We start from the raw sequence: 24,394 nt of genomic DNA, 5'->3' as shown, positions 1-24,394 counted from the left end.
GCCTAGCCAAGCTGTACATGGCTGGATTTGGTACACATCCACCATAGTTGCTGGAACCATGGTGAAAAGGACAAAGTAAAAAAAAAATATATATATATATATATATATATATATTCAGTCAGCAGGTTTGTATCAGACCTAAAGTAATAATCATGCATTTCATTCTCTACTGTGAGGAAGAGGCTGTGAGGGAGGCTTTAATAAAACCGCAGATTAAATGTAATTGCATCAATACAATTCAAATGATTTTGAAAACCATTGCAATTTCATTACATTTTCAAAAATATATATAAAATGGGAGCAATAATTGCCTATTGATATGAAAATATTTTGAAAAGTCTACAATATGGTTAAAACACTTGATTCAATCTTTTTCAGGACAGGAAGGTCTACTGCACTTGGCTGTCCTCAAAGTGACCAATATCACAGGTGCATGGGTTACAAATATGTATATGGGTTTCAAGTCAGATGACAGATGGGGTAGCTGGACTAAGATGACAGAAAACCTTCCCACTGTTGGTTAAATAGAGCATATTATTTTGGCTGTCCACACTGCAAGAAAGGATACATGTTAAGCTACTTATGCTTCCTTCGCGACCGACCAACGTCTTTCATCTGAAATACTGTATTATTTGGCCGGGTCAGGATCGGCTGCAATAAACAAAGGTCAATGTCTAACACATACATCTCGAATCCCCTGTGCAACAATTGAGCTGTAGCCTAAGTCAGTATTGCTGTTTTGGCAGCCTCTCCAGACATTCCTCAATCTCTTGGTAGGTATTCTGACATTTAAATGGAGAATGATGAGCAGGGTGCCAGATCCTTTTTTTTTTTTTTTTTTTTACAAGCAGTAATTTTTATTTTATTTGGTATACAGTAAGATCCCAGGTGACGTTAATGGGTTGAAGAGGCTCTTTTTTTCTGTTGTCCGAGGAGATGGGAGGAGGGCATTGTGATGTCACTGTGATGAGGTCACATCCTGGAGACAGGGTTGATGCCCAGGATGTCGAAGCCTTTGGCCATGATGGCGGCAGTGGCATCACACAGGAGCATCCTCCACATGTTGACCTTTACCACCTCACCTGTCGAGAGAGAGACAGAGACAGTGAGAGAGATGGGTCAACACATAGATCGGAGGTCATTTCAATACAATAAAATTACATCCCAAATAATAGAGCAGTCACTAAATCAATGTTCACGATTCAACCATCCATGGGACAATCAGGAGATCCAATAGAAATTAAGCCAGAGGGAGGGCAAATTAAACAGACGAGTCATTATAGGATATGGACATTGATGTAATTGACAAACAATACAACTTCCCCTTCATTTACACTAACAAATCATCTGTTATTGTCATATTAGAGTCATTCAAGCACTTGGTAATGTCCATGCCATTGTCATCCAATGATATACATCCCAGTCAGCTCCTTTAAAACCAGTTTAGCAAAGGATGACAAAAGCAAAGAGAGGGTGTTAATTGAGAACCATCCATAGGCTACTCACGAAAGACTGCCATTTGTCTGTAGACCAGCATTTGTATGGTTAAAACTCGAATTGACCTTCATTGTTACTAAGGGTGGAAAACAAGCTGACATTCAGAATGTCATTCTTTAGAGTCTAGACATTGGGGGAGGTGTTAAACTGACATGGATTTTTTTTTTAAAGATTGTCATACTATGGATCATTTAGCTATTTGATTTAGAATTTTAGTAACGCTTTAGGTATAAAAAAATAAAATAAATATATACACACACACATATATATATATATATATATATATATATACACACAAATTATTTGATAAAATATTGATGTTGACCTTTACTACCAAAGCCCATAGAAATGCATTGAATAACATTCATAAATGGAAAAAAAGGTACAGTCAAAGAATAAATCATAAGAAACAAGGCTGAAGTGTCAGTCCTAAAATAAATATATATATACACACACACATATATTTTATCTTTATTTAACTAGGTCAGTTAAGAACATTCTTATTTTCAATGACGGCCTGGAAACAGTGGGTTAACTGCCTTGTTCAGGCATACACACACACACAGTAGCATTCCAGGTGAAGCTGGTTGAGAGAATGTCAAGAGTGCAAAGCTGTCAAGGCAAATGATGGTTTTATATTTGAAATAGACAACATATTTTGATTTGGTTAACACTTTTGGTTACTACATGATTCCATATGTGTTATTTCATAGTTTTGATGTCTTCACTATTATTCTAGAATGTAGAAAACAGTAAAAATAAAGAAAAACCCTGAAATTAGTCGGACGGTCCAAACTTTGCCTGGAACTGTACATAAAATATCATATCAGATATATATTTAACCCATATTTTGGGGTAGGCACCTTCTCACTTCCATTAGTTTTTTAAATACGGTACCGGTTACCTTCAGACGAGTGCCGTGACACTTGTGGGGTCGTGAGAACACGATCGTGTTCGTGAGAGTCTCCCCTTTCCATAGAGTTCCATAGTGTAGTGTGTGTCAATCAACTCTAGGGGGTTAATGTGCTATAATTCACACTCAATTTGGTTGCGAGGAGGTCTAACTTGGGTGCTAACTCCTGAGCAGAACGTTAAGCTAACACTCTGTTGTATTTTAAACCCTGGGTAAATAGGACTAAACATAAGCGACGCGGCCCACCGTAGGGTAAATGCTTACAAATGCGAGTGGATGGGCTAACAACGTCACTTGCTCTCTGACACCTCTGACTGGTATGGTTTGTGATTGTCCCTCACAATGGGATATTTAGGATTATTTGAGGCCAGCCGAAGTCTGGGGCTGTGCAGGAAAGCAACTATCGAATAGCAAAGCCAAGAAAAATCACAGATTTTAAGAGTACTCCTGAAAGGGATATGTATAACCACCATTTAGTATGGACCATTGGATGGATGGATGGATGGATGTATAGATGAATGGAGACAGATCAACTAATAGAAAGACGGACACTTTCTCAGCCTCCATCACCCCAGTGTCTCTGCCCTACCTGTCTGGCGGTCCTTCTCGATACAGTAACAGCTGTCGTAGAACTCTGTGAAGGTCGTGGCCAGCTCATACAGGTAGTCACACAGCGTGTGGAGCAGCAGGTCATCCAGGATCTTCTGCAGGATCTCAGGGAAGCGCAGGAGACACTTGCCCAACTTCCACTCCTTGTCGTGCTCCAAGAGCACCTCCGTGGTCTCTGCTGCTTTACGGAGCACTGCCTCGTCGATGTTAGCCAACCGGGCTATGGACCTGCAGACACAGGAGGGGAAGGGATATGTGAAGTAGGATATAAATGGCAGACCAGTTCCATTTTATAAAGTCTACCTATATTGTGATTACATTGTAACTAGGCAGGTTATCACATGATTATAGCAACACGTGTTAGATGGGACTACAATTGACTTGAAAATCCCTGGTGATGCTGCAGATCCAGATAGATTATGCTCCAGCAAACTGAACTCTCTTGGACAGATGAAATTGCGAGAATCTGTCAAGGCTCACATAGAATTACGTGACTATGAGCAGCAGTACTTCTGGTTTAGGGTTTGAATCATTGATTATTTGGACAGCAGGAGCCACCGCCACCTGTGAGTGCACTATTGACTTAGTCTGTTACCATCGACCACCCTGAACAAGACGGCTTTTCCCCTCTCCACTCATGTACAGATAAATGGAGACAGATTGGGGGCGTGGCCACTGTGGGTTAATACCACCAGGGGACTGTAAGGGTAGGGGGTGAGTGTAGTTCCCAGGGATGGCTCACCTGATGCGGGTGAAGGCGTAGAGGAGGTAGGCGGCCGTGTTGCCCCGGTCATCCAGCATCTTGTCGAAGGAGAACACGTAGTCGTTGATGCGGTTGTGAGACAGGTCGGCATACTTGATGCAGCCGAACGCCACCGAGCGCTGGGCCTTTGTCAGATCCTCCGTGCTCAGAACCTGGGGCACACAGACATCTTATGATCAGAGTTACAGCCAATCAGCATGTGTTCAGCCACTTGGTATCGGAGATGGGTCACAACTTGTTTCTGTGTGTCACAAGATATCTGGGACAAGTTGAAATACTGTTCTGCTATGAGTTGGACCTGGCATTCTGACATCCATGTCGAGTCAAATACCCTGTTATGTATGGACAGGCTCACAAGTACTGAGAGAGAGTGGATTGTGTTCTTTAGCATTTGTATGTATAGGACTTGTGTGTTTGAGTGTTTTGAGCAGGGCGGGTTTATTCTAATGAGGTTGGGACAAACAAATCAAATTTTATTTGTCACATGCGCCGAATACAACAATGCAGACCTTACCGTGAAATGCTTACTTTACAAGCCCTTAACCAACAATGCAGTTTGAATAAAATAGAGTTAAGAAAATATTTACTAAATAAACTAAAGTAAAAAATGGAAAAGAAATTAGGCTGTACACAAGGGGTACCGACACCCAGTCAATGTGTGGGGGGTACAGGTTAGTCAAGGTAATTTGCACATGAAGGTAGGAGTAAAGTGACGATGCATAGATAATAAACATTGAGTAGCAGCAATGTAAAAACAAAGGGGGGTCAGGATGCTCTCGATGGTGCAGCTTTAGAACTTTTTGATGATCAAAGGATCCATGCCAAATCTTTTCAGTCCCCTGAGGGGGAAAAGGCTTTGCTGTGATCTCTTCAGAACATTCTTGGTCGTCTGGAACAGCTGGTTCTCTCATGCATGCTTCATGTGGCAGGGTTGGGCGTGTGGCCAGCTCTATGGTGCCAACGATGCTACGTAGGGGCCTGGAGAGAAACGGGCTGAGGGGGGTACGCTTACTGCACTAACAAAATAAAAAGATCTCAGAATAGATCTGAGTTGGCTGCCTCAGCCGGCGTTTGCTTAATTGATTACGCCCTAGGGAACAGCGCAATTATACGCCCACTAACTTTTCCGCATAATTTAATGCAGCGTGTGTAACTTTCGATATCCTTGACAATTATAGGCTTAGCAAAAACATATCAGCCAAACCACACTTCAGAGGACCTCTTCTTTCTTCATAGAAACAAACACAAGTAATAGGATCAGAAAAAAAGAGGCGGGCTGCGATTTGCAGGCAAACAGCTATGCCAGGTGGAAGCAGAATGCATTTCTGTATCCCAAAAGCCTTTAGAACACAAAGATTAGAGAGAGAGGCATCGTTCACAGTGCTGTGTTCAACGCAGGAGACTATCTGCAAGAGCAGTAGCTGTTTGTTCTCTGTTTAAAACTCAAAATAGACTCACTGTTGTGCTTCAGTAAAGACTTCACACAGCCAGGCTAGTTTCACACTCATTAGTAAGATGACTGTTCAGGCTGTAGTAATGACGTTTTCTACACTCTTCTGTCAGTGTTTGGGTGGGTGCGGCGCACTTTCGTCCCAGCCAAGTACTATCAATTATCACACCTGATTTGGCCCTGCGAAGAGTTGAAGAGTTTATGGCTATTCAGTAATATTGGAAAGACAGGCAGTATCCATTCTTCACCTTGTCCCTGTCCTTCTCCTTGAGTTTTTCCATGGACCTCTTCAGGCCTTCATCCAGCAGATCCATCAGCCTCACCGTGTCCCCGGAGCGAGTCTTAAACTTCTTTCTGTGGACAAACAGACAAAGACAACACTCAGGCCCTGTTCAAATCCACCTCAAAAACACATCCTTCCTTCCTTCCTTCACCACTAATCTAACATAAGTACTGTTGCACTTACATGGCTCTATCCAATCATGTTCAATGAATGAAATCATGTTAAATTAGTGATCATGAGAAAGGAAGTGTGCTTTTCCACTTTCCTGTATTGGACTGTAAACCAGCATTTGACAGTGCTTCAGCTTCCTCCCAGCCTACAGCAAAGTACCAGGTGCTAACCACCACTTAGTTGGCTCCTCTCACCTCCCCTACAGCCTCGTACGACCAACACAACACATTCTCTGCCTGTGTTTGATGTTTTATTAATGCACTAGGTGACATTATCTGCTCGATAACGATACTCTGAGTAGCCATACACAACAAGACGATGCGCGACCAATGGGCAAATAGAGCAAATAATGGACAAATAAAAGCTAAGTGTGCTAATTCAATAGGCTGCTGAGGCCACAAGTGGGTGGGTATTCTCTTGGACGGCCCAGTACAGTATACTGAGCTATGAACACTAAATTAGGCATGTGTCTGTGATTGTTGGGAGTATGCCAATCTGGGTCGCATTCATTAGGCACCAAATGGAAGAAAATGTACTGAAACAGGAGGGGCACCCTGGACTTGCCCAATAAGAATCACTCATTTTTGTTTTCTGTTGCAAACTCTTTTAAAACTGTTTTATTGTTGTGTGCCCTAATGATTAGGACCCTGGAAAAAAATGACTGAAATAATTTGTAGGTACTCACTTGTCCTCTCCCAGCACCACTCCAAAACCAGCGTGCTCCACTCGTGTCACATTGGGGTCGTACCAGCCAATCATCTGAGCCGCTGCAAACACTACCTGGAAGTGGGTGCCCTGTTGTGAAAAAAAACAGACATGCACATAATAAACTAGTCACACACAAAAAAAAAATTGAACACCAGTTGAATGTTTCGACAGAGTTTGACAGACTATTAGTGACGGTGAGCCTAATGATTTTGCATGTACGATCCATTCCAGTAGAAACTTCAACAGCATAAAAATGACAGTGAACACTCAGACAAGGCAATGCTTGTGGTCATGAACTACAGTGAGTGGGCAGCACTCTGAAGTCCCCTACTCATACCTGTCCTTGACAGTCTTCACACCGAGAAACCAAGACACAGACAGCTGACCCCAAGTGGATTACATTTTCAGCAGGTGACACCGTTGGTGTCAAAGCTAGGACTTCAGTGGCACAACAGAGGTAGCATGGTCACAAATGCTGTCCTTGTCAAAGCCAAACATGTATCCCATGACAATGAGTAGGCATGATATCACAAACAGACTGGCACTCCCTCCACACCCTTCTCACCTGGCCGCTGTCCGTCACGTAGATGATGATGTCTGCCTTCTCGTCAAAGAGCCGGTGGCGCAGTGCGGCCAGGTCTGATGTGTCGTAGGTGTAGCCACCATCAGACTTCACCACCGTCAGGGGGATCTGCTGGCCCGGGGCAAACACTATCTTACGGCCCTCATCCATCTCCACCAGGCCTGGAGGGAGGAAGGGAGGGAAAGAGAGCGAGTGAGTGAGTAAAAAATGAGTGCGAGTATTGCTGAGACAGCAGTGCCCCCTTCTGGTCACATAGGCCAACTACAGAAAACTGCACAGTACAGCAACCAACCTGAGCCGAAGAGTACATGATGTCCTCCTACGCAATATGAATAAGCTGAAAATCAACTGAATGACAACGTAAAGCTATCTTTGTTTTGATTGATTCAAAACTGAATGACCTTTGGCTTCAAACTCTTTGACCACGGTGGTCATCTTCTCCTGGTAGAAGGACTCTCCTCTCTCGATGATCTGGATGTCCAGACAGTTATAGACCTTCTGGAATTCTATGAGAGACAAAGACAAGAGTTGGAGGATAAATCTCTGTTAGAGTACAGTAGCAACACCAGGGGAATATCAGTACTAAACACACTGCATGTCTTTGGATGAGACTCGAGGAAATGAAGTCACTCATTCAGTGGGGGGAAAAAAGAGAAAAGGATGGAGCAACCTAATTGCCCTTCCTCAGCTGGGTCTCCGTGGGGACTGATGGCTGATAAAGGCATTGGAAACATATTGTCTCTCTCTATCTTCCCATCTATCACGTCAAGGTTTAAATCCTTCCAGAGATCGCACAGTATGGAGAGCTGTGGCCTGTCAGAGGTCCGATGCCTCACGCCTGCCATGACCTTTATCACACACACACACACACAAATTAAACAAAACTGAGCAGTCACCATGAAAACTAGTGTGAAGAACCTCATCACCCCATGTGAACCTCCCATTTTGAAGATTTGAAAAACTCCATGATGCTGATAAACATCAAACAGTCCAATATGGCCAATGCCACAACTTCATCTGTTTGTCTGATTGTGACCTTTCATTCCAAGCTAAACTACTGCAGCCAATATCTTTATTTTTGTGATTTTACTTGTGCTAAATAATGTTATCTTTGACTCTTCACAGTACTTGGCATAAGGTCTAACTACCCCTAGATCAAAGCCTTTATAATATATTTGGACTTTCATCAGCCATTCATCACACCCACCATTCCTGGAAACGTCACAGATGAGGTTCCATCCTTTGATGAAAGCTGGGTCTTTGCTCTGCAGCTTGACCACACACTGGTAGGCCCTCTTCTTAAAGTCCTCCTCCTCGTCAAAACGCTTCTTAGACTCCTGGGACACACAGACAGGGAGGAATCACTCATATCAGCAGGGGAGAAAATAGGTAACATATCTGATGACAACTAGTGAGGAACAGAATGTATTGTATGTCAAGGATAGTCTACACAACTCAAACGTTGGCCAGAAGAAAGTACATGCCATGTCTGCGGCCATACCCTTGTCCTTTTCTGTTTTTAAACCCACCACCTCCATCTAGTGGTCAACTTTATAGAAAAAGCAGCTGTTTTAGGTGGACTCACTTTGTAGAAGGCCTGCAGGTCTCCGATAGGAGGGGATACGGTCAGGTAGTTTGGGAACTTGTCTTGCAGGTGAGCGATGAGCATCCCAAACTGGGTACCCCAGTCCCCTACGTGATTCAGCCTGGGGTACAAAACACAAATAAATGCAGTGATGACATGGTAAACAAACACACACACAGACAAAAAAAGGATATACTGCAGGGCAGGATGTCACATAAATAAACTAGCATACGGTGTAACATAGGGGTGGCTCTGGCTCAGTTGGCATTAATTTGGCTCAGTCATGGTATATTAGTGACTGGCATTTGATACAGCTGTTTAATAATGTACCATAATAATGTACTGTTTTATTACCATTTATTTTACCATGTACTTTAAGTAAACACCTGGTCATTTCTGTACCATAAAATAAAGTGTTACCAGTACACTTCAAAAAGATAAACTGAAGTTGTATTTATACGTCATATTTTGACTGACGTACTGACCTCAAGACGTCGTAGCCCAGGAACTCAAAGAGACGACACATGCTGTCCCCAATGATTGTGGAGCGCAGGTGACCTACATGCATCTCCTTGGCGATGTTAGGAGATGAGAAGTCCACAACCACCTAGAAAACCCAAACACACAGAAGATTCATCCCCACATTTAAAAAGGGAAAAGGGCAACGGTTGGGTCTGTAAAAGCAGGATGTTCGCCTACCTTCTTCTTGCTCTCTAAGGGAGGAGGTTGGGTCTGTAAAAGCAGGATGTTCGCCTACCTTCTTCTTGCTCTCTAAGGGAGGAGGTTGGGTCTGTAAAAGCAGGATGTTCGCCTACCTTCTTCTTGCTCTCTAAGGGAGGAGGTTGGGTCTGTAAAAGCAGGATGTTCGCCTACCTTCTTCTTGCTCTCTAAGGGAGGAGGTTGGGTCTGTAAAAGCAGGATGTTCGCCTACCTTCTTCTTGCTCTCTAAGGGAGGAGGTTGGGTCTGTAAAAGCAGGATGTTCGCCTACCTTCTTCTTGCTCTCTAAGGGCAACGGTTGGGTCTGTAAAAGCAGGATGTTCGCCTACCTTCTTCTTGCTCTCTAAGGGAGGAGGTTGGGTCTGTAAAAGCAGGATGTTCGCCTACCTTCTACTTGCTCTCTAAGGGCAACGGTTGGGTCTGTAAAAGCAGGATGTTCGCCTACCTTCTTCTTGCTCTCTAAGGGAGGAGGTTGGGTCTGTAAAAGCAGGATGTTCGCCTACCTTCTTCTTGCTCTCTAAGGGAGGAGGTTGGGTCTGTAAAAGCAGGATGTTCGCCTACCTTCTTCTTGCTCTCTAAGGGAGGAGGTTGGGTCTGTAAAAGCAGGATGTTCGCCTACCTTCTTCTTGCTCTCTAAGGGAGGAGGTTGGGTCTGTAAAAGCAGGATGTTCGCCTACCTTCTTCTTGCTCTCTAAGGGAGGAGGTTGGACACCGTTGAGTAGCAGGTTGGTCAGCAGTTTGGACACAAATGATCTCTTAAGGTGAACATTGATGAACCCTGAGGGTAGAAAAAGCAATGTAACAGCCCTCAGTTCATTGAGCACATGACTATAATCAATTAAATCTAAAATCCTTAGTTGCTGCATCCATTTTTGGACTTCGAAATTAATTATATATACCCATTGATTCTTGAAGAATATAACTTATAAATGCCTCATGAGCTCAAACTGTAATACCCCTACAGAACCCCAAATAAGCATGCTTTGCTCCATTGTTCGTAAACTACGTAAATGTGAACAAACACGGTATATAGCCTTATAACATGGTTAAAACGATATCATGGATGGTCATCTATAGCTCAGACTATGAATTTCAGAGTGGTCACATTTCTCCAGGTCCATCCCTCAGCTTTGTGTTTGTTTCAACTAAGGACTCTATCTTAAATATTGTATGCGGGCAAAAACCTGGTCCGGCTATTTCTGTCTTCTCAATGAGCTCATTGTCAGGAATGTTCTGCTGAATATTCTCAGCGATCTGCCTGGGGTTCACTTTCAGGCCCTTTGATTTCATCATCTGAAACACAAGTCCAAAACAATTACACTCCCATTTCATTCACCACCTAACAGCTCAAATGAAAGTTGAGCTGTTGATATTTAGGCTATATGCTAAACTCTCTCAGAAAGAGCAATCGATAGAGACTGAAAGAAAGAGTTAGAGAGAGATCAGTGGGGGAAGAGATCAGAGGGACAGCAAGACAACACAAACACATATCAAAACAGGTAAGAAATGAAGAGTGAGTGTAAAAGAGATTCAGAGAAAAGAAGAGTCAGAGAATAAGATCCATCAGTGTTCTAGGCCCACCTGGGCCATGGCCATAGCGCTGTTACACTGGTAGTCCCCAAACTTGGCCTGCTGGTTGGGGGTGACGGCCAGGGGAGGGTTCTCCAGGTCGGGACAGGCCTCCCGGATGGCCTCCCCAAAGATCTCCTGCAGGCGCTGGTTGATGTTCATCATGGTTTTACTACACTGGCTCCTCTCCTCCTGCAGACTCTGGATAGAGAAAATAGACAGAGCACACTAAAATACAATGTATAGAGGACAACCTATAAAGACAACACAGAATCTCTCCTCCCCTTCCACAGGATTTTGGGGCAAAGCATAGACAGCCCTTCAGTAGAACTTATAGAGCAACTCAGCCTCTGTCTCTCTCTCACCCTCTCTTCTGACCAGTAATGAAAGAGGACATAACAGGTGAAACTAAGCATTTAGTTACCTCCTATGTGCATGAACAAGAACGATAGCTCGATCCCATAACAATGTAGAGGCGTGTGGAAATTCCTACTAGTGATCACTCACCCTTTTGAGGACGTTGAGGCGGTATTTGAGCTTGGCATTCTCCTCTCTCAGCCCATCCAGGTGCGAGGACAAACCCAGGCCCTGTGGGTTCTTCAGGCTCTCGAGCTCTGCAGTCAGGGAATGGATCTCCAGCTCCTAGACGGAGAAAGGGTTCACTGTCAACAAAATGTCCTGCCTCTACGAAAACATTGGTTGAGGTACAATGTGCTAAGTGTATGATTATTTTCAGGCCTTTGACTCATAAACTAAGGCTTAGGTACTGATATCAGCACAGATTGAGGAAATCAGATGTGACGCCCGTCAGAACAAAATTGAAACCATCAGCTAGCTAAGTTAGCTAGCAAATAATCGTCTATTACAGAATAATGTTGATTTAATATGATTATTATCAGTAAATAGATGGGAAGGGCCGCACACTGCATCTTCCTTCGGCATCAACATCAAAGGTGTTTTCAAGACAACTGGGAACTTTATATATTAAAAAAACTAGGTCAAATCATGACGTCAGTGATCTTCAGGTTGAAAGTCGGAGCTCTAGAAAGATGCCCGACTTTCCGACTTTCAATTCCGAGTTGGATGACCGTTGAAAACGATTTTTCCCATTCAGATCTTGATTTCTTCCTGAGTACCCAGTTGTTCTGAATGCGGCATGAGTGACAGCTGACTTACCTGTTACCTGTCCATTGGTGTAAAAGTACTACTATTTATATATTTGACCATTTTTACTTTACTACATTCCTAACGAAAATAATGTACTTTTTACTCCATACATTTTCCCTGACACACCCAATAGTACTCGTTACATTTTGAATGCTTATCAGGACAGAAACATGGTCCAATTTACACACTTATCAAGAAAACACTTTTGCCTCTGCCTCTGATCTGGGAGTCTCACTAAACACACATGCTTCGTTTGTAATTATAAACTGGGTGGTTTGATCCCTGAATGCTGATTAACTGAAAGCCGTGGTATATCAGACCTTATACCAGTGTATGAGAAAACATGTATTTTTACTGCGCTAACTACGTTGGTAACCAGTTTATAATTGCAATAAGGCACCTCGGGGGTTTGTGGTATAGGGCTAAGGGATGTACCTACCCAGGCATTCCGCGTAAGAACAGCCCTTAGCCGTGGTATATTGGCCATATACCACACTCATCCAGCCTTATCGCTTAAATAATGTCTGTGTGTTGGAGTGTGCCCCTGCCTATCCGTACATTTTTTAAACGTGAAATATGGTTTGCTTATTATAAGGAAATTGAAATTACTAATAGTTTTACTTTCGATGCTTAAGTATATTTTAGCAATTATATTTACTTTTGATACTTAACAGGTTCAGTATATTTAAAACCACTTACTTTTACTCAAGTAACTAACTACCGAGTGGTGCAGCGGTCTAAGGCATTGAATTTCAGTGCTAGAGGCGTCACTACAGACATCCTGGTTCGAATCCAGCCTGTATCACAACCGGCAGAGATTGGGAGTCCCATAGGACGGCGCACGTCCGGGTTTGGCCGGTGTATGCAGTCATTGTAAACAAGCATTTATTCTTAACTGACTTGCCTAGTTAAATCAAATAAAAATAATTGAGTCGTTTTCTATTAAAAGTCTATTTACTTTCAGAATGACAATTGGGTCATTTTTTCACACGCACAGAGAGCGAGACTGGCTGGCTAGAATACAACAAAGATACAACTTTAGCCTGAATTCACGTTTTATAGCAGATTTCAAGCAACTAGCAAGCTGCTGCAACGTTTAGCTAGTTACAATCAGAACTACAAGTTGGCTAGCCACACATTACGTCAGCAACTAGCCCACATGTCAACGTTAGCGAAGCTACACTTGCTTATTTTCATTGCATTATTGCAAACCAAGAGGTATACGTAAAGTATCAGAGCTGACCTGCTGTTGAATTCGGGACGTATAACCAGCCACAGGATCTCCCATTTTCAGTAAAGTATAGAACAGTAAATTAGCGTTTGCTTCTGTTGCTAAATGACTTTCTTTTGAATGCGAGTTGAACCCGGCTGAGATGAGGAAGAGGCATTGAAGTTAAATGTCGGAAATTCCATTTACCGCCCTCGTGTGGGGTAGCCAATGTACTACCACAGACGAATAGGTAGGTACTTCAGTCATAGGTTATAACGTTATGCTTGAACTATCAAAACATAGCAACAGTGTTACATTTTATTGCTACTTATTGACGTTTATGTTTTTTGTCAAAGCGTTTGTCAAAATTCAGTGCTCTGCAAACGCGTTTCATTAACATTAAATACACAAAAGAGGGGAAAGCACAAGCAATAGTAGAACAAAAGAACTTATTTTTATTTGTGAAACTACAAAACTTTTTTTTTTGTGCTGGTGAAATATTTACAAATCTGGTTGACAGTAGTGTCCATAATAAAATTCACAGCTTTCAGGAGTCTTATGAGAAAGGAAACAAAACAGCACACCCAAATCACAAAGTGCAATAAATACATGCTGTATTTCTCAAACAATCTCTATACACATACCAGTATCATTGCCATCCTTAATACAACAGAGCAAATAACAAAAATGCACTTGAACTTCAAAACAATAATTATATATCACAACCTACAAGACAGTTTCTGACATGATTTTTTGATTACTCGAAGCAAGACCTACTACATAATTTGTTTCTGATGAAATTGACTTTTCTACAATATATATGCCGGGTGGTGTTATAGAAAAGTACATTTGAGCCTTTAGTCAATCGTGACTAGCTTCAGTTAATCACATAGTACTGTTCCATCCAGACATAGTGTAATCCAATCAGAAGTCCTAATGTAAGACCTCTGCTCCCTCTCTCTAAACTGGAGTAAATTGTGATTTATTTTTAAGTAAACAGTTCACATTCAACTGCAAACCATACACATTATTTTAGGCAACAAAAAGTAGTGTTCTCTTCTTGGATGGTGAGCACATTTTCAACTCCAGTTAAAATCAGCACTCTCCAAAGGATCCATTCACAGTACACAGTTCATGTCCGATTCCAGTAGAATAGATTGTTGTGCCGTCAACAGTGGCTTTCCTTTACAGTAGTGAAGTGCAACATTGTATAGTTTAATATTCTAAAAAAAATGGAAATGGTTCAAAGGAGAAAAAACAACATATTTGTAACATTATATTTAACTAAATTAAACTGTGTTTGTATTCAATTTGAAAGGGGTGTCTAGCTAATTGTGTATGACAAAGAGGTTATAAAGACATCACACTAACCTAGAGAGTGCGCAAGAAAGCAACCCATATTATATCCAGTTGGGTGACTAAGACGGTGTGTGCCTGTCTACACCATTTAACAGAAAAGTGAAATTGAGAAAACAAAATTACAACTTAGCGATAAAAGACAGGAGTATCACAATAACCCAAGAAACATTCTTTATCACTAGCTAAAGCTCACAGGTCAAGTTTATGAAAATAGTGCACATCAAGGCAAAAGACAACCAGTAAGGAAAGGGTAGATTCAAAAAGTAGAGTAGGAATGAAACACGATCTAATCTAACATTATTAGTATGGGGTAGAGTAGAAAAATCCTTTCTGATGTTCAAATCAGTGTATCATTTTATTCACAGAGTATGAAACATGCAATGTATTCATCAAACTACAAGGCAATGTCAACTTGGGTGGGACACTGGACACCAGTGAGTTCTGGTCATCATTTGCAGAACGTTAGAGCCAACTCATGCCCATTCAAGTCCAACAAAGGTCATGTGCTATTACATAAACTCTGGTGTCGTCAACACTGAAAGTGACTTCATTGGAGGACCATTCAGCTGAGGAAGGGAATGTGATTCATTCCACTGACTCCTCTCCACCTTTAGAGTCATTGTGCTCATTCTATGGCCAAATACAATTAGCATGAACCTGTTTGTTTCATTGTCATCCAGCCTGTTGTGGATTGGGCAAATCTCTACATTACCAGTGGTATTAGCCAAGAGTTGAATTGAGCTTTATATCGTCTCTGACTACATCAGGTCTTAGGGTGCTACGTATGTATGGTGTTCAACAGTTTTCCATTGAGAGGGAAAGAAGCTAGCTATGTTTCTGTAGAAAATAAGGTTGCAGTTCTGGCTTCTCCAATATGAGTAGAATGTAATTCAGGCCATTTATAATTGGTATCACAATCATACTTGGTCAACACCAAAAAAAGGCCTGTGTGAGTAGGATTTGTTAAAAAGCTAAATCCAAAACACTCCACAGACATTTGCATCTGCATTGAATATGTGAACAGGGGCCCTTGCCAATATATATATCCCCTTATGATCACCCCTCCAAACTCTCATCCAACACATCTCTATCATCTCAAATGCCATCCAAGTGTTTACAGGGAATGTGAGTAGCAAGCTGACTGTTCTGATCTAATCTAGATCACCTACCCTGTAGTTTCCAGTGGCCTAGTTATAAACAGCTCTCATTTCTCCCTGTACTGCCTGTTGATCCACTAACACGTTTCACTTCATCACATTTCATTAAACACAGACACTACGAGTCGCCTCTGAAGATGACAGATGTGATCATTCGCTACACAGAGCCAGATATGTGCTCCCGACACTACCACTGACACATCGAGAGCAGTGTTGAAAGCCAGTTTTGCAAGGCACCGTGTAGGACTTTGTGAGGTCTCCTAACAGAGAGAGAGGGCAACATGGCTGGTTTAAGCAGCTCCATATGGTACTAGTAGTGTAGCCTGGTTCCAGACCTGTTAGTGCGGTCTTGCCAACTCCTGTGGTCATTGATGTGACAACTCGCCATGCAGTATCTCTCCTTTGCCACGATAATCAATCCACCTGACAGGTGTAGCATATCAAGAAGCTGGTTAAACAGCCGGATCATTACAAAGGTGCACCTTGTGCTGGGTAAATAAAAGGCCACTAAAATGTGCAGTTTTGTCACACAAAACACAATGCCACATATGTCTCAAGTTGAGGGGGCGTGCAATATGCATGCTGACTGCAGGAATGTCCACCAGAGCTGTTGCCAGAATTTCCTACCATAAGCCGCCTCCATCGTTCTAGAGAATTTCGCAGTATTCCCAACCGGCCTCACAACCACATGTGACCACGTCAGCCCAGGACCTCCACATCCGGCTCCTTCACCTGCAGGATCATCTGAGACCAGCCAGTCAGGCAGCTGATGAAACTGAGGTGTATTTCAGTCTGTAATAAACTTATTTTGTGTGGGGGGACTCATTCTGATTGGTTGGGCCTGGTTCCCAAGTGGGTAGTCCTGGGCCCACCCATCTCAGCACCCTGTTGTTGCATTTATATTTTTGTTCAGTATACTTGGGAGTTCTCAGTTGCTCCATGATTTTTGGATCACTTCACTTGGGTTTTGACTCATACAATAAATGTGGAGTTTATCGTCAGCAATGATCTTCATCAAATGCAAATTAATGACCTTCATAAAATGCACTTCTTTTGTTTCACAATCATAATGTGCTTTGTTAAACGGTGATTTAACAATCAATCCTGCCCAGAGAAGAGCACTCCTCCCACTTCTTCAACCCCTTCACTCTTTTTTAGATTCCTATTTTAAAAGTGCACAAACTATCCGATAAACTACCTGAGTATTAGAGAGTTAGTGCAGTTCTTACACAATGCTGAGAGATAGTGTGTGCACCAGTGAGAGTCACTACAAGAGCCATGTACAGTATAGATGACCTGACTGGTAATACATACACAGTAGACAGTGTGCAGTAATAAGACAACACAATGCCACTAGGGACAGACAGCCGGTTACAATATACTGTACAACCAACCACTCATCCGGTCAATCAAAGTACACCATCATTCAATCAGAATGTTGATTTTGTAGATGTGTTGTGCTATAAATCATGTTGAAGTAAAGTACCTCTGTGGGTCTATATTCACATCTTAGATTACAGCGAGTAAGTGGTCCTGGCTAATGAAAATAACAGCATTTGTCGTCTATCTTTTCATATTTCACACAGAAAGCACCGGTGTGGTATTGGAATGACGATTTTACCGTAAAACATGTAAAGGTAGCTACCAACATCCACTTATTAGTAACAGTAAAATAATGCTACAGAGTGGAGAAAATAAAAATAATGCATGTTGCTAGGTGATAATAACAAAAACTGTACAGATGAGCAACTGAGATAAAAACTAAAAAAAGTTCAAAAAATGTGACAGTTTTTCTATACATTATTATTCTCCATTCTTCATTTTACCACCAGAAGTCTGTGTCAGAGTCATCTCCTTGGAAACAGCAGTTCAGACTGTGGAATACTTGAAATGCGCTACACGTCGTCGGCAGGCAGATCGGGGATGTTGATCTTCGCACGAGTGAAGAAGGCCATCTTCTCTCTGAAATCAGAAGAGTTTCCATCTTCACATGAGCCTAAAAACACAACGAACCTCCTCTTCTATACGGTGAACAGAACAGTTTTTTATTCTGAATGGTGGGCTATGTGCAGTGCTTGACTTAGGCAGGAGCTTACCGGGGCTGAGTACTGGCACCTCAAATGTTCTACTGCTTGAGCTCCCTTATAGAATATCATCTCAAAAGTATTGTGGAGCTCCTGCACCTAAACCTAAGTATTACCGTTACCCAACATGATTACCGGCCCTATTTCAGCCCAAGTCAAGCACTGACTACGTGTTCACTGAGGCAAACTTCTTTCAGTCACTTCAGAGCCAGGGTCAATCAATCCCAGTCCACATCACAGCCATTTTCCCCACTCAAAATTCCCTATCATCTTACATTCCTAGACTAACTGGCATACAAATGGAATGGACCACAAATTGTGCTTCATTCAACTGGACCTAATGAGACCTGGTGAGAGAAGCTATAAACAAATTTAAACATTGACATTCATCCAATACATGGGGAACGAGATATGGCTTAATGGATCAACTTCTCTTACGGGAGAGGTATGTTACACTGCACTGTTGCTGTTCTGTAATGTATTCTACTGTACTGACCTGAAGGACTGGACCTCTGGCACCTCTTTCCTGCTCTGGCCTCGGATCTTGTGGACGTCCTTGGCCGCAGCGCGCATCATTTTCTCCACCCTCTGCTCCTGCAGCTGCTCCTCACGGGTCTGCAGACAACACCACACCACACAGATGCTTAGAGAGAAGCTGGAAAATAGGCTTAAACAACTCCTCATGGCCAGTCAACAGCGAGAACAGCATTTCAATCCACTTAATATTTCACAGGTGTGTATTGGAACAACAATGTATAATAAAATCTAATAAACTCATCAAAAAAGAAACATCCCTTTTTCAGGACCCCGTCTTTCAAATATGATTCATAAAAATCCAAATAACTTCACAGATATTCATTGTACAGGGTTTAAACACGGTTTCGCATGCTTGTTCAATGAACCACAAACAATTAATTAACATGCACCTGTGGAACGGTCGTTAAGACACTAACAGCTTACATAAACTTACATCCTGTACCTGTCCCGCAGGTGTGATGTACAGTTGTTACACGTGGTCTGTCACTGCGAAGACGATCAGCTGTCCATCCTGTCTCCCTGTAGCGCTGTCTTAGGCGTCTTTCAGTACAGACATTGCAATATATTGCCCTGGCCACATCTGCAGTCCTCATAAGCTATTAAGGTCACAATTATGAAAACTTAGGACACTAAACAGGCCTTCCTACGGACTCTGAAAAATACCAAAAGAAAGATGCCCCTGGTCCCTGCTCATCTGCGTGAATGTGCCTTAGGCATGCTTCAAGGAGGCATGAGGACTGCAGATGTGGCCAGGGCAATATATTGCAATGTCCGTACTGAGAGACGCCTAAGACAGAGCTTCAGGGAGACAGGATGGACAGCTGATCGTCTTCGCAGTGACAGACCACGTGTAACAACGGTACATCACACCTGCGGGACAGGATGGCAACAACAACTGCCCGAGTTACACAAGGAACACACAATCCCTCCATCAGTGCTCAGACTGTCAGGTATTACCACAGGTAATAGTACTGAATACAGCTGGTGGCCACACCAGGTACTGACTTATTTTTTGACCATCCCCTTTTGTTCAGGGACACATTATTCAATTTATGTTAGTCACATGTCTGTGGAACTTGTTCAGTTTACGCCTCAGTTGTTGAATCTTGTTATGTTCATACAAATATTTACACATGTTAAGTTTGCTGAAAATAAACGCAGTTGACAGTGAGAGGACGTTTCTTTTTTTGCTGAGTTTATATAACTACTAGGTGAGAGACTCCTACTGGTCTCAAAGTCTGTCTGAAAAGGTAACCTATCCCAGTATAGTGCACTACTGCACTAGAGGTTGCAATTCTAGAACCACCCGAAAACGTATTGGTGACAGACCGATTGTTGCGGGGGTCAGTATCTCTCCCTCTCCCACCTGTTTCTCAGCCTGTCTGAGAAGCAGACGGAAGCGCTCGTCGTCCTGCACCCAGGTGGGGAGGTCTCTGGTGCCCTGCTGCCGGGCTCTCTCCAGCTGCTCCTTCAGCTCCCTGAGGACTCGAAGCTCCTGGGACAGCCGCGTGTGACGAGTCCTGGACACCTGCAGGTCCAGCTCCAAGTCCAGACTGGTCCGCAGCAGCCCGTCCAGGCCCCGCACCGGCACCGGGGGCTGGGGGGGAGGAGAGGAGGGAGAGGAAGATGGAAACGGTGAGTTTATGATTGATACATTACACTCTCAGACATAAACACACATCTTTCTCTTCCTAACACACATAGGAAGGTACAAGGAGACAGAGCAGCTATTTCCCAGTGGCCCCCTCCTAGCAGACAGACAGATCTGTCCTGGACATAGATCACTCCTTGTCCCAGTATTAATAGAGGCCAGAGAATGTCAGGCAACATTAACAATTCAACCAGCCATTAAATATTAAGACTCACTTTTACTGAAGGCTGAGCCTCTGGTTTATGGAACCATAAACGTAAATGAACGTCTGAGTGTATCTAATAATGTGGCCACAGCTTGAGACTTGACTGCACTATTAGACTGTCAAGAGCCAGAACAGTGAAAACAGACCAAAGCACTGGAATAAATAGAGACTGAAAAAATAAAACGGTGCTTGTTATACTGAGAACCTTGGCAAACAGACAGAAAATTAAAGTTAAATGTGTATTTATAGCATAGAAATATAGAACGCTAGAAAGTATCACCATGGTAGGATAGGTACGAAGTGAGTGGTTTATATAATAGTAATATAGAATGATCGATATGATGAAGTGGGTATTTATACGACGTAGAAATATAGAATGAGGATCAATGACCGGATGGATACGATCTAAGTGGGTAGTTTCTACCTTTTTCATGCGCATGCTGCGTCTCTCCGATGCATTCCTGACGAATGGAGACTTCTTAGACAGAGTGGAGCTGTCGCTGTCACTGCGGTTAATCTGATGTTCACATAGTAGAAAGGCAAAAACCAACAAAATTAAGAAAGTTAGAACGAGAACAGCAAAAATAACAGCTTTTGTTGGGTTAAAGATGCATTGCAAAGCTAAACTCAACAGTAGTCAAAGTGAACTGAATTTTTTATTCTTAACCAGATCAACTTACACTGTATACACAAAAGTATGTAGACACTCCTTCCAATGAGTGGAGTCGGCTATTTCAACCATGCAATCTCCATACACAAACATTGACAGTAGAATGGTCTTACCGAAGACCTCAGTGACTTGCAACGTAACACAGTCACCTTTCCAGCAAGTCAATTCGTCAAATGTCTGCCCTGCTAAAGCTGCCCGGGTCAATTTTAAGTGCTGTTATTGTAAAGTGGAAACATCTAGGAGCAACAACGGCTCAGTCGCAAAGTGGTAGGCCACACAAGCTCACAGAACAGGACTACTGAGTGCTGAAGCACGTAAAAATCACCTATCCTTGGTTGCAACACTCACCACAGAGTTCCAAACTGCCTCTGGAAGCAAAGTCAGCACAAGGTCTGTACATCGGGAGCTTGATTAAATGGGTTTCCATGGCCGAGCAGCCTTACACAAGCCTAAAATCACCATGTGCAATGCCAAGCGTTGGCTGGAGTGGTGTACCGCTCGCCGCCATTGGATTCTGGAGCAGTGGAAACGTGATCTCTGGAGTGATGAATCACACTTCACCATTTGGAAGTCCAACAAACAAATCTGGCTTTGGTGGATGCCAGGCGAACGCTACCTGCCCCAATGCCTAGTGCCAACTGTAAAGTTCGGCGGAGGAGGAATAATGGTCAGAGGCTGTTTTTCATGGTTCGGGCTAGGCCCCTTAGTTACAGTGAAGGGAAATCTTAATGCTACAGCACACAATGACATTATAGACAATTCTGTGCATCAATCTTTGTGGCAACAGTATGGGGAAAGCCCTTTCCTGTTTCAGCATGACAATACCCCCGTGCACAAAGTGAGGTCCATACTGAAATGGTTTGTCGATATTGGTGTGGAAAAACTTGACTGGCCTGCACAGAGCCCTGACCTCAACCCCATCTTTGGGATGAATTGGAATGCGGACTGCGAGCCAGGCCTAATCGCCCAACATCAGTGCCAAACCTCACTAATGCTCATGGCTGAATAGAAGCAAGTCCCCGCAGCAATGTTCCAACATCTAGTGGAAAGCCTTCCCAGAATAGTGGAGGCTGTTATTGCAGCAAAGGGGGACCAACTCCATATTAATGCCCATGATTTTGTAATGAGATGTCTGACGAGCAGGTGTCCACATACTTTTGGTCATGTAGTGTATAATAAGTTTTTTTTTTAATGAGGCTATGCCTTTTACTAAGTCTGAGAGTAGATACATTTACATTTAAGTCATTTAGCAGACGCTCTTATCCAGAGCGACTTACAAATTACAGTATGTACTAATGTAAATCTATAATAGATATGCCCTAGCATATTCTTGATAAGTACTAAATATGTCCATGAGGAGTGTGTTTGCTCACGCGACAGATGTACTGGCTCTGGGGCCCAGGGGAGAAGGTCTTGGAGCGGATTATGGTGTTTCCCCGGATAAAGGGGTTCTGCTGGGGAACATCGCGGAGTCGATGCTCCTTGGGCCGAACCACCGAGGAGGCGGCATGGTGGTGGTTGAGGCCGGTACTGGTCTCCTTGTTCACCTGGGGACAGAGCATGAGATCAGTCATTTCACAGAGTCAAGCTTGGCTTACAGATTTACTGTTTTGTTCAGTTACAACTGTGATCATGCCATTCACAGTCATGTCTTAGAACTGTTGAGCACGTTTTGACTCTGCATATTAAGGAGTTTGTCGAACTGTTGAGTTTGAACCAAATTAACATGTTTTTACTCAAATACTTCCCATTAACATCCTCTGTAATTAAAAACGAATTAATTAATGTCAAATGAAATAGCATTCATTCATGCATATTGTATAGTTAGAGTCCCCACTTACCCTCTCAGTCATAGTTCCTGTTTGAGTAAGTTTGGCCGCCACCTTCTCTCCCTCCCATTGACTGCTCTCGGGATACAACTCCTCCTCTTCAGGCCCCTCTACACGGTTGTCTCCCTCGTCTTCAAATACATCTCCTTCCAGCACTTCACTGTGCCTGTGGAGGGTTGAAACACTATCAGATGGACAGTGAGGTAGAAACCTGTGAGTTATTCATCTATCGGATTTGCCTGTGAGGGGGTGTGGGAGTGGAGAGGTGGTTAGTACGCCACTGGGCTTTCGAAATCGCCACTTAACATCTGAGCTTATTCCCACGGGAGAGATAGATGGGAGAGGGGGAAAAGGGTTTTGAACCTGCAGGGTGGGATTCCGGATGTGTGTGTGTGTGTGTGTGTGTGTGTGTGTGTGTGTGTGTGTGTGTGTGTGTGTGTGTGTGTGTGTGTGTGTGTGTGTGTGTGTGTGTGACAAGAATGGAAGAATGGCCTGTCCTCCATAGAGGTTGAAAGGGGGAGGAGGACAGACGAGAAGATGGGAGAATAAAGGCATAAAGGTGCTGTTGTTAACGTAGGGAGAGCTCACCATTCATCCTCCTCTGGTGCACCCTCCAGGCTGCCTGCTACTCTCTCTGTGGTAGGGACAGAGCTCTGGAACACACCACAAACAGTTACTCATCTATTACATGCATTCATAAGATACATACAGTATGTTAATAAATGAAAGAACACTTATGTAACACGTCTACATACTAATTTAAAACAACAGAGCCAGTTCATTTTGAAATGCAGCCTATTGTTATACATGACGAATGAAGGTCTATGTTACCCTTTCAGACTGTGTAGCTGTCCCGGTCTCTTTGTCCTTGCTATTGATTTGGGGCATGAAGGAGTAGCTCAGGAGGTTGTAGCACATGACACATCTCTCCCCAGAGGTGTTGACATCAGCCAGGCTTATCTGAGAACCAGCCTGCCCAGAGGAGAGGAGGGAGAAGCAGGGAGACATTATAAGAGTTAAAAGGTGGTTTACAGAAGGATGTTATACACCGATGTAACATACTTCATGCATGAGACACAGTACGGAGTGTCAGAGGGACAAAAATCCACTTATGCTCACTTATGGCAATACACCACTGTCATGTGATTCAATAACAACAGGTGTGGAAGCTTAAAAAGGTATACATTGGGATTTTGATGTACACATTGCAAATACACCACCGTGGGAGGCAGTGTTTCTACTGTATATGGGTGTGCTGGTGTTAAGGACCATTTGTTTTGTTGACGCTAACTTACAAAATGTGTGTCGTTAAACTCACCAGACACTCCTCGCGGCCAGATGGGCTTGTGTGGCACACGTCCACCCTCAGGGTCTTCTGCCGCAGAACATTGTGGGCCATCTGGATGCCGAAGACTTCGTTGACCTCCACGGCGTCCTGGGGGAGAGAGCCACGCGTCCGGAAAAGGCAGCGGGTGGTCTCAGAGCAGGGGAGGACAGCCACACGGATGTACCTACGGAAGGGAAGCACAGTTAAACATCTAGACAATGTGCACACAGTTGAGTGTACCGTGAAGAACAAATGACACAGTACTTTCAATACAAACACACCGACTTAAATGAGAAGAGTGGGACAGACAGCATACAGTGCATTCGGAAGTATTCAGCCGCCTAGACTT

At 43.1% G+C, this 24,394-nt stretch overlaps 2 protein-coding genes across 2 annotated transcripts in view; both read right to left on the bottom strand.

The window, feature by feature from the left end:
- Nucleotides 1–181: 181 nt before the first annotated feature.
- Nucleotides 182–13,428, bottom strand: LOC118391135 (arginine--tRNA ligase, cytoplasmic-like). Its single transcript, XM_035782186.2, has 15 exons — nucleotides 13,260–13,428; nucleotides 11,357–11,491; nucleotides 10,862–11,050; nucleotides 10,465–10,573; nucleotides 9,958–10,058; nucleotides 9,048–9,169; nucleotides 8,563–8,683; nucleotides 8,185–8,314; nucleotides 7,379–7,483; nucleotides 6,960–7,138; nucleotides 6,372–6,481; nucleotides 5,481–5,586; nucleotides 3,762–3,934; nucleotides 3,000–3,247; nucleotides 182–1,082 (listed from the first exon to the last, which is right to left on the bottom strand). Exons 1-15 carry the CDS (start codon nucleotides 13,302–13,304, stop codon nucleotides 973–975), a joined length of 1,983 nt encoding a protein of 660 aa, XP_035638079.1. The 5' UTR covers nucleotides 13,305–13,428; the 3' UTR covers nucleotides 182–972.
- A 233-nt stretch (nucleotides 13,429–13,661) lies between these two features.
- wwc1 (WW and C2 domain containing 1) overlaps nucleotides 13,662–24,394 on the bottom strand; it is a 45,850-nt gene continuing 35,117 nt past the window's right edge. Inside the window, exons 14-22 of the mRNA XM_035782183.2 lie at nucleotides 24,037–24,229; nucleotides 23,550–23,690; nucleotides 23,307–23,371; nucleotides 22,731–22,884; nucleotides 22,263–22,436; nucleotides 20,644–20,736; nucleotides 19,730–19,960; nucleotides 18,323–18,441; nucleotides 13,662–17,704 (exon numbers count right to left, since the gene is read on the bottom strand). Coding sequence (XP_035638076.1) covers nucleotides 17,638–17,704; nucleotides 18,323–18,441; nucleotides 19,730–19,960; nucleotides 20,644–20,736; nucleotides 22,263–22,436; nucleotides 22,731–22,884; nucleotides 23,307–23,371; nucleotides 23,550–23,690; nucleotides 24,037–24,229 — 1,237 coding nt within the window. The 3' untranslated portion in view covers nucleotides 13,662–17,637. The remainder of the gene's footprint in view (nucleotides 17,705–18,322; nucleotides 18,442–19,729; nucleotides 19,961–20,643; nucleotides 20,737–22,262; nucleotides 22,437–22,730; nucleotides 22,885–23,306; nucleotides 23,372–23,549; nucleotides 23,691–24,036; nucleotides 24,230–24,394) is intronic.

This window comes from Oncorhynchus keta, chromosome 12 (genome assembly GCF_023373465.1).
Source record: "Oncorhynchus keta strain PuntledgeMale-10-30-2019 chromosome 12, Oket_V2, whole genome shotgun sequence".
NCBI classification, from domain to species: domain Eukaryota; kingdom Metazoa; phylum Chordata; class Actinopteri; order Salmoniformes; family Salmonidae; genus Oncorhynchus; species Oncorhynchus keta.
Note: the sequence above shows the minus strand (reverse complement) of the source record. Positions and strands in the feature narration are given on the sequence as shown.

Coding starts and splice junctions, on each gene's coding strand:
- LOC118391135 (XM_035782186.2), bottom strand. CDS start 13,304: ATGGGAGATCCTGTGGCTGGTTATACGTCCCGAATTCAACAGCAG. Junction 10,059..10,464: donor GACAGAAATAGCCGGACCAG/GTTTTTGCCCGC, acceptor TTCTACCCTCAG/GGTTCATCAATGTTCACCTT. Junction 7,484..8,184: donor CTGTGACGTTTCCAGGAATG/GTGGGTGTGATG, acceptor TGTCTCTCATAG/AATTCCAGAAGGTCTATAAC.